General features: G+C 41.4%; 1 protein-coding gene across 6 annotated transcripts in view; it reads left to right on the top strand.

Annotated features, from left to right (window-relative positions):
- The first annotated feature begins 985 nt into the window (after positions 1–985).
- Positions 986–10,694, top strand: part of msrb3 (methionine sulfoxide reductase B3) — a 100,923-nt gene continuing 91,214 nt past the window's right edge. For 5 of the 6 annotated variants that reach the window (XM_069904008.1, XM_069904007.1, XM_069904010.1 and 2 more), the window contains exon 1: positions 986–1,098. In XM_069904008.1, coding sequence (XP_069760109.1) covers positions 1,017–1,098 — 82 coding nt within the window. In that variant the 5' untranslated portion in view covers positions 986–1,016. The remainder of the gene's footprint in view (positions 1,099–10,694) is intronic. The other variant, XM_069904011.1, reaches the window with a different exon arrangement.

The following is a 10,694-nucleotide window of genomic DNA, read 5'->3' as shown; positions in this document are numbered from 1 at the left end:
TAATGGATGTTTCTCTGGCTCAGTATCAGTTCTTGTCTGCACCCTAAAACACCTTGGGACATTAAGAGTGGTATATAACAATACAAGTTATAACATCATTTAAAATCTTAACACTGCCTCACAGAAACATAGTTCCCCAGGATTCAGTGCCATGTCCCCTCTCAGGCCAATTGTTCCAGGAGCCAGGAATTTGCTAAGAATTTCCTTTTGGTTGACTTGTTTACCTTGACTTATTTAAAAATGCATTTGGACTGGAATAATTTGAAGCAAGAAGATTTTTAAAAAAATCCATCAACCAAAAGAAAACGCACGCATACACCAAATGGAAAATAGGACTTTAAAAATACCTGCCGAAAGTAAAACATGAAAGTCGGCAGACACCGTGGTTGAAGTGAAAGCACGATGCTGGAGAAACTCAGCGGGTCAGACTTTATATAGCAAAGATACATCGCCAACATTAATTAAACCAGCTTGGCACTTTAATACAGGTAAACAAGCAGCGGGTGTTAAAAAGTAATAACACCCTTGCTGGAGAGACTCAGCCGTGTACTTTAGATAGCAAGGGTACAGAGACGTGACCAACGTTTCGGGCTTGAGCCCTTCGATAAGGTATGAAAAGAAAATGTAGCCAGGCCCCTGAACGATGAAGGGCTCAAGCCCGAAACGTTGGTCACGTCTCTGTACCCTTGCTACCTAAAGTACACGGCTGAACCTCTCCAGCAAGGGTGTTATTACTTTTTAACACCCGCTGCTTGTTTACTTGTATTAAAGTGCCAAGCTGGTTTAATTTATACCAAAGGTCTTCTTTAGAGAGAGAAAAGACATGATGTGCAAAATGTACCCCCCCATCCCCCAAACTCCTTATCAGAGTGTTTTAGGAAGAAAAAAAACCCCTTGGCAAGTAACAGGGATCTTGACAGTGGCTTGTGGCCAATAGACATATTTGGAGTTGTTGGGCAGAGGAATTTCCCACAGTGCTTCTCTAACCCAGGGAGAAGCTGAAGAGGTGGAACTCAATGAAGAGCAGGGAGGCTGGGGGCCTTGATCCAGCTGTCACTATTTTCCTGCTTTTGACCTTGTTTGCAGAGCAGGCAGCAGGTAAGGGCCCTCGGGGTAAACGCTGGCAGGGAGCGGGTCTGCGCAGTTTTCACTGCTCCGGACGCCAACAGACCTCCCCTAGATAGATATATATATATACATGACCCAGCGACGTGTCGTTTGGAGAGTGGGAACAAACCTACGGGCGGAGCGAGAGAGAGAAGAAAAACATCTTGCACGAAAAGTTTTCCCCTTTGCTTTCAGGAAGGGGGTATCTGCGGCGCTTTGGCTGCGGGGCGAGCGCAGTTGCAGCCGCCCGGCCTCTGGGCTCCACCCCGTCCCCACAGTGGCCCCGGACTCCGAGCCCGCAGTGGGCTGCGCCGCGCTGGTTGGCTCCACTCAAAGGTGGCTGCCTTGTTCATCCAAACCAGAGCAAAAAAATAAGACACTTGCAAAAAGAAACCATGCAAAACTGTTTCCTTTACATGTCATTCTTAGCAGCAGCTTTTGTTTTAACCCTTAGCTGCCCTTAGCTGAATACAAGATCATCTTGCCTTTCTTTAACCCCATTTGGAGGGGGGGGGGGGCATTATTATTATTAGTTGTACCCGTTGGTTCAATTATCAGAGTTTCAAACGAGCTGATGGTTGGGGCTGAATGGATTTAAAAAAAAATCTTCATCAGAGGTATTTAAAATTAATTATTTTTAAGACTACAGTTCGAGATAACGAGAAAGAACCTGGAGTACTTCCCAAAGTACTTAATTCTGCCTGTACTTTAACTCAATGATGCGGTACCACTGACAGAAACTAAAGATGCAAGTCGGTAGGTGCTTTTAAGCTGTTGCACCTGGGTCGCCCTCCTGGGACCCAGGTGCGATGAGTGGGGCAAAGGTGCCTCCAGCACTTTTTAAGCTGAGGGCGAAATGGTCCCAGTAAATCGCCAACCTGGTGATTTAAGGGGGATACCGCCCCCGCAACGGCATGTCACGCAAACTTGTCTCCCCTGCTTCCCCCCCCCCCCCCCACCATCTGTCAGTCTCCCTCTCACTGTCATTTGCATTTCCCCCCCCCACCCTGGAGAAGCCGACCCCGCTCCCAATGATCATGGCACCCCCCCCCCACACGACTGACCTCTCCCCCCCATGGCAATGACTTCACTCTCTCTCCCACCCCCCCCCCACCTCATTTGTGGCCCCGTCTCTCTCCCTCGTGGCAGTGACCTCTAACCCTCCCGCTTCTCTACCCTGGGCCCTGGCAGTGACCCCTCTCTCCCCCTGATCACCGCAGATACTTCAGCCGGGGTTTCACTGTTTCGCCAGTGTGTAAGCGCTGACATCACAGGAGTAATTAGGTTGGCTATTTTGCTGTTCAAGCCACTAGTCGATGTGTCCTGGGTAAGTTTAACTGGGTTCCACGACTACCTCCAAAGTAGGGCAAGGACCCAGTTGACTTTGGACGACACTGACTGGGTCGGACCCTTTCAAGCTGCCTTATGAGTGGGGCACTAACCGGGCAAATTGCCCAGTTAACCCCATTTTACAAGGCAGTTTGAAATGAGGCCACACAGCTGTTCCCTTTAGTCCAACCCCAATTCAATTGTTAGTAAAAGGGTGCACCTGCACTTATAATTTGCAAAGTTTAGTCTACTGTCAGTAATTTTATTTAAAAGACAATGTCCTCTATTTTGTAGCCAGAAATACCACTTCATTTTGACTTTAAAAAAAAAACTGTTTACAAAAGTTTTGGTAATCTCCGTAATGTGGATTTCCCCTTTCAAGATGCTAATTTAATTTTTGCCAACAATGACTGTTTCTAGTCCAGTAACAGTAATGTCACTAAGTAGACTGAACGGCCAATTACGTTTAAGAATTAACCAAACCACGAAGAACAAACTATTATATTCTATGTTTAATTTTAGAAGTGCAGTAGAGATTGAACAAATGCTTGGGTGGAGATAGAAGTGCAAATACTTTCTTATAACATTATTTTGAAAGTGTTGTGAACATTGATTGTAGAAAGAATAAATTTGACAAATAACAAATATGAAATTACTTTTTCAGACTCCAAGAGGTTAACAGTAGCATTAATCATCACCTTCTAAATCCTTTGAACACTTTATCTAACAAGGATTTTGACAATGAGAATAAAGTATTAAACTTTCTTGATAATTTGCTTAAAGAGATTTCTCTACATGAGTACTTCAGAGCATTCCAGTGTATGAGCTGGGTATCACTGAAAACATCTTCTTGATTCTCACAAATAATGGCCTTGTTCAGATATGTAGAGTTGCAATGATACAAATATTACAACCACAAAATTTGGGTTGTTGGTACAGTAGAAGTACAAAATTCCAGAAGCCAGAAATGCAGACCTCCTAAGAATCTGGGCTTTACAAAAAACTTTTGAACCTTTACAATTCAACAGGCTTTTGTGCGTGCACAGAGGCAACAGTGACCATGCTGGTTGACTTTATTTTTCTTTAAAACTGCTCATTTTGATAAATGAAGCATGCTGTATCTGCTAATGAACAAACTATCAAAATTTACCTGCTCATCTCTTTTTTAATACTCCTTAAATTTGAATTTTAAAAGTACTACCTGAGAATCCGGAAAATCCAGACTGACCAATCCCCAAGCATCTCAGATTTTTTGGACTTCTCTATTTAGGTGTGATGTTTCTCTGTAAGTATCATTTTATAAGATCAGATACTATGGAATCTTTATGGAAGTAGCCAAGTAGCAAATATTTTATCTTGCTCTGGAGTTCTGCTTTGTTGACGGTGGGGGACTTTGGGGTGCCAGGAGGTGAGTCACCTCACCCAGCCTTTCATCTCTTGTACTCATAGTATTCATGTAGCTGGGTCAATTAAGTTTCTAGTCAATGGTGTCTTTGGCATGTCTACGTTCTCCCTATGACTGTATGGGATTCCTGTGAGTGCCTCCTACATCACAAAGATAAGCAGTTTGGTAGGTCAATTGGCCACCTTTGTGTGTGGTAGAATCTGGGAAGAATTAATGGGAATATGGAGGGATCAATGTAGGATTTGAATAGTTGGGTGGTCGACGGTCGATGCAGAAGGGCTGGTTTCTGAGCTGTGTCTCAATTATGGTTTTTAGACTGCAATGTTGGGAAAATCGCAGAAGAAAACAAACTTAATTACTGCCCTTGTGGTTGTTCACACTGGGCACCTTTTAAGACTGCAAGTACCTGAGTGCAACAGTTCTGGTGGTTGGACGATGCAGTAGAGTGGATGACCGACAACGAACTTTTCCAGTACGACTTACACTGCAGGCTTCCTCCAAAAAGTAGTAGGGGTCCTGCAAGATAAATCGCGGTTCAGGAATTGACTCAAAATTCTTCTACATTCCTTTTTAGACTGCCCGTGTAGCGGCAAGATTCCTTGATTGTGCCGTGAAATGCCTACAGTCTAAAAACCATATATGCTATCATGAGTAACAGTATCTCAAGTGTAGTTCAGCTCAGGATACCCTCTCCATACACAACTCTAGTTTCGAAGGACAAAAGCTATAGCTGAATATTTTAGCTAAAATGCACATTGTGTGAAAATAGTCTTCATTCGTCATTATATTTCACTGATGACCTTGTGATCTCAAATATCACACTGTACCATACTGGGATATTTTGCAAGAGAGTAATTCCAGCAAGGTACCTCAATGGAAGGGACTTTCACTCTGCTGTGGTAAGACTTGCCCAGAGCCTTGGCTTGCAAAATTACCCTTTAATTTGTTGAATGTATTTAACATTTCTTTTTAAAAAAAATTAGAGAACAGTGTCATGTTTGATACTTTTAAAAGAAAGTGCAAAAGCTGTTCTCCACTTTAAGTGGATTTTGAGTATATTAGTTGATGATTATGTTATTAAGGACGTGGTAGAGAGAATTTAAAATCAATAGATTAAGAAAGTATTGGTAAATACATTGGAATTTGGAACAGCCAAATGTGTAGTAGGGACCCTTTCCAGTCGTACTCTTCAGAGAATGAAGTGATCCATTTCTGCATGCAGCAAGACCTGGACAACATTAAGATTATGGCATGGACTGATTTGTGGTAATGGCGGCATGGTTGGCGGTAGCGGTTAGCACAGTGCCTTTACAGCACCAGCGATCGGGACTGGGTTTTAAATCCCATTTTGTCTGTAAGGAGCCACGTTCTCCATGTCTGCGTGGGTTTTCCCCAGGGGCTCCGGTTTCCCCTCCACCATTCAAAATGTACCAGGGGTGTAGATGATTTGGGTGTAAAATTTGAGCGGCATGGAATCGTGGGCTGAAATGTCCTGTTACCATGCTGTATATCTAAATTTAAATTTTAAATGTAATTTTAAAATTTAAAGACTTAATTAAAAAATTTCTGCCTCCAAGTCTAAACAGCGACTATCATTCACAAGAGAGTCTAACTAACTACTTTTGATGTTCCATCACGAAGGCATCGTTAGGAAAAATTGACGGCACTGATGTAGAGGCAGTGCTGCCACTGGTGTGAACACATAGAGAGCAGGAATAATGCGGGGTCCTACTGCCCAGTTCTCCTGCTGATGACTCTGTATGGGCTTCGAACAGCCTGTTAAAGGAGCCGACAGCGTTTTGTTTCAAAATCCTGCAACCACAGGGTCTGTCCCAAGAAGACGGCTCCTGCGTTCGGCAGCAGCCATGAGTGTTGCAGTGCTGGAGATCAGTGGACTGGGGCAGGGCACCAGTAATGGGGAGAACACCCCCATTGAGAAGAAGAAGCAGTGGAGATGATCCTGAGGATAGTGACCTTGGTGGCAGACCAGCAACTAAAGGACACAAACAGGCAGTGAGCTGTTGGTGACTTGGGGGCGACAAGCCCACAAAGGCCGCGGACTGCTGGCGACTTGAGGTCAAAGGACCCGCACCAGGCTGCAGGCTGCTGGAGAGTGGCTCATGAGAACCAGGAATTGAAACCGGGATTGGAGATGTTGCTGAGGGCAAGGAGGGCTCCTGACAGGCCTTGGACACTGAAGGCTTTCTCATCATGTTGGAAGTTTGGATCTGGCCTTGGGTGGATGATGGTTTAAACTGAACTGGAGTTTTTGGGGCTGAAGAGCCTACAGGAGAGCAGGAGGAAAATCCATAGACATGTGGTGACTCTGAGAAGACTCACTTCTAGTTCTCTTTCTCTGACTGTCACGGTTGCTGGGCAATGCTAATGCCACTGGTGAATCTTTGTCTGCCTTATGGCAAACTAACAACTGTTTTGTGTCATGTTACATTTCTGTTTTATTACATGACAATAAATATTAACTATGTATGTTCTGACCATGAAGTGTTTGGTATTAAATTCTATTGATCATGAAGCTTTACATATAGAGGAATGAAAATCTTGAGCTTAGTTAAGCTTCATTTTGAAAATTTTATCTGACCAATTTAATATTTAGGATATAAAGCCAAGGAAGGTAAATTAATTTAAGGTGTAGATGAATGATGATCTGGTTGGTGAAACAGGTTTGAGAATTTGATTGGACTACCTTTTTTGTTTATAGTTTGATGATAAATTTGACTTGTATAGGATGCAATGAACAGCTAGATTGTGGAAGTGAATTAGTGATTACTGTTTTAAGGCTTTTACCTCTTAAGTATGGTGTCAGATGGTTGACAGCTCTCTGGGCTGCAACATTGTTTGTAGAAGCTTTCAAAATCAGTCTGGAGGAGCGGTTGGAGTAAACAGTCAGGTTTAATGGAGTTCTTGACTTTTGGAGTTGAAGAGTTTATTTAATAACTTAATCATCAAAGATAAAGCCCTGATGCTATCTGGGGTATCATTTTACATAACAGTTTGGATTAACCTTTGAGTTACTCATCATACAAAATGGGTGAAATGGTTCTCTATTATAAAAAGAAAATATACTCCTGTTTCAAACTGCCCTATTCCTTGAGTGAATAAATAATGAGTTTTGATAGTTGAGCGAGTGTTTCTCTAAAAGAAAAAAAAGGCATTTAAAGTTACTTTCAAGTTAGGCGTAATGGTAAAGAGAAATCACTTAATAGTGAGTATTTTGCATGAAGGTGAGGCTGTTCTGGGATGACCTTTGTGACACCTTAACCCACATCACAGGGGTCACCTTCCCAGTAGACCCAGAGCTCTGTCTTCTGGGGAACTTTACCAGGGTTGGTAGATCGCTAAGTAATTCTCAAGTTCACAGAAATCTCCTTAAGGGTGGCCAGGAAATGCATAGCAGTTCCATGGAAGTCTGACTTCCATCTTCTCGTGGATAGATGGTCTTCAGAGAAGAATAGCTGCATCCTACTTGAAAAGGTCACATTCAATTTCAGGAAGGGATATAACACTTTCCTAAAAATATGGCAGCCTTATTTAGAGCATGTAGATACCTCACTGGTGTCACAAAAGGTTACGATGGCTACTGGCTAGCCAGTAGACCTCTGTAAAGATTTTAACATTGTGTATTATTGCATCTTCATATGTTTTAGTGTATGCACTGACAGTGGGATTCTCTTTTATGTGTTTCATTTTCTTTGTTCTATTCAATAGGACTTATACAGAGGGGAGGGGATCGAGGGACGGTTTCTCTTGATGTTTTGCATTTTGTATGATTGTTGATTATTAAATATATTTAAAATAATACTGTAGTTTCCCAGTTCACATCCCTATCCATGCTACTATTCGTAAATTTGGTTTGGAGTGAGAAATAATTTCTGGAACAGTTCCACCACATATGATTCATATTGGCTGGGCCAGGTTACACCTCTATGGCAGCTGTAACTCTCGTGTACTGTCTAAATCTACTGGATTTTCACCAGAAAAACAATACCAAAGTAAAAGGGTTATTATAGTAATTATGACGGAGAAGCACTGTTGATAACATGTTTGTGGAAGCGGCCAGTAATATCAATCTTTCAGAGATAAACCCACAGCATAACTTTTCTTTTAAACATTTAACTAAAAGCCTTCAATCAATGTCAGTTTATGGACAATATGGACCACAATCTACCAAAATTCAATTTTATTTATATGATGTTATTGTCCTGGGTATCCCTCAGGTCTAGGATGGCGGCCTTCATTCCAACAGAGTGAAGACGCCTGTGCAAGTATTTGTTTAACGTGTACTTGATGTTGCACACCAAGAAGCTTCATAAATTGAACAAATAATTCCACTGGCATGGAAATCACGATGATCGGAGCTGATGGATTTACTGCAAACTTTGTCCTCCTTCACAGCTGTTGATTTCAAAGTAACTTCGTCTGCTTTTTCCGCCGTTGAGGACTTGATTGGATTGTTCTTTGTCAGGGATCTCACCCTCTACCTTACCGCCATAGGTGACCCGACCAGGAGCATAGCTCCATACAGCATCACTCTCAGGATCACAGGACCACACAAGCTTCTCCACTGCAAAAGGGTGACAATCCGTGGAGAAGTTATATGACAACACATGCAGTGGTAATATACTTTCATGCCAAAACTGTAACAAAACCGCTTCCCTACCACTTCACACAATTAACATTTTCTTCCCAACTTTACAAGTCAAATAGGGTTAGGACAAATACAGTAAATGCTAGAGGGACCTTGGGGTTCATGTCCACGGTTCCCTGAAGGTGGCAGAGCAGGTCAATAGGGTGGTGAAGAAGGTATATGGAATGGCTGCATTCACTGGTCAGGAGATACAAAATAAAAGTTGGATGTTATGTTGCAACTTTACAAAACACTGGCTAGGCCGTACTTGGTGGACAATGTGCACTTCTAGATGCCATGGTATTAGGAAGGATGTGGTTGCAATGGAGACAGTATAGAAGGGCGTCATCTGGATGTTGCCTGGATTGAAAGTCTTTAGTTTGAGATTGGATAGGCTAGGCTTGTTTTCCCTGGAACAGAAGTAACCTGAGGAGTAACTTAAGAGATGTGTAAAATTAAAAGAGGCCTATAAAGGGTGGATTGTCAAAATATTTTGTTTTACTATTGATGGAGGTATCAAAAAAAGATGAGAAGGCATTTTAAAGAGGATTTGAGGAATTGATATCTGGAACTTGCTACCAAAGGATGTGATGGTTCCAGATATATTTTATTATATTTAAGAGGCATTTAAACAGGCAAAGTAATAAAGGAAAGCAGAGAAGGATGTTGGCAAACATTCAACATAGACAAGGTAAACTGCATATGTGCTGTATCACTCAATTATGTAATTGCTCTATAGTAAATTTTAATACAAATCATGACATAAAATACTGAATTATTTAGAAAAGAATTAAAAATATTGTTATTTCAGATAGACCGAGAGCTCAGTGGTTAGAACACCAGTCTTATAGACCAGAGGCCGTGAGTTCATTCCTCGCTGGGGCCTCATTTCTGTGAGAGGTGCTGGACAAAATGGTGACTCTGTCTTCCTTAAGGTAGACAAAGTTAAAGAATTTTCTTAAAAAATACTGAAATTAAGATGGGAGTGTGTAATGTTATGTGATATTGTAATCTTTAATATGGCACTCAACCAATTACTTAACAGACTATCTGATCAGTATACTATACCTTCTGGGAGCTTGCTGTCTGTAAATTGGCTGCAGCATTTTAACAATAGTCAGAGAATTTCAGTGTTTAACTGCTTTAGGAAATGTGAAATCTAAATGGATATCTTTTATGAATAACTTTGAAGTGTGTTTGAATGCTAGGGCTTTTAAAATGAGGACTGTAATAATATCAAAGAGGATGAGCTTCTCTTTGTGACCATTTCTGCGATTTATTTTCAATTAAACATCAATAATGAAGCAGTCTGTTAATCTATTCAGTCTCAATTATCTCTATTTGGCACTTGTGTCATCTGGAATGATAGCAGCGCTCACGCAACGTCGAGTAATTATTTATAGGAATGTAACACAAACTGCGTGTTGAAACCTCTTCCCCACACAACGGTAAGAAAATAGTGCCAGATCATAAGTGTGTGAAGAAACTGAGGTCAAATTTGTGTAACTTGCTGACACCTAAATGAGAATTCTGGGATTTTACTTTTAATCTATCGGTACTTGTAACTTGTGGTTTGTGTATTAATGAGCCCATCAAGAATCATTACAGATACTTTTAAACAGTGTTTCATTCTTTATTGCTTTTTAACCTTACTTTCTTGAATGATTAAACAAAAATTCAAAGGAACATACATTTGCATGTATTATTTTAATGATTATGGTGGTGAAAGTGCTATTTGTGGAACATAGTTAAAAAACAATGCTGGGAAATTCACCAGGTGAAACAGTGTACCTTATATAGCAGCCATAAAGAGGCATAACCAACGTTTTGGGCTTGAACCCTTCATCGAGATATGAATAAAAGTAATTTTGTAAAGGTCACTGACCTGCTGAGTTTCTCCAGCATTGTGTTATTACTTCAACCATGGTGCCTGCAGACATTTGTGTTTTACTTTTGTGGAACATACATTCTTTCCATTTCATCTACATCCTTCCTAAGAGCATGGGATCTAGAACTGCACATTGTACACCACGTGCTGTCTAGCCAGTGTTTTATAAAGTTAGACCAAAGGATGAAAGGGGCAGAAATTGGCTATTCAACCCATTGAGTCTACTCCACAACATGACTTCCAACTTTTATTTTGTATGCCCTCACCAGTGAATGCAACCATGCGACATGCCTTCTTCACCACCCTATCTACCTTCAGGG

This window comes from Narcine bancroftii, chromosome 11, assembly GCF_036971445.1.
Source record: "Narcine bancroftii isolate sNarBan1 chromosome 11, sNarBan1.hap1, whole genome shotgun sequence".
Taxonomy (NCBI): domain Eukaryota; kingdom Metazoa; phylum Chordata; class Chondrichthyes; order Torpediniformes; family Narcinidae; genus Narcine; species Narcine bancroftii.
Note: the sequence above shows the minus strand (reverse complement) of the source record. Positions and strands in the feature narration are given on the sequence as shown.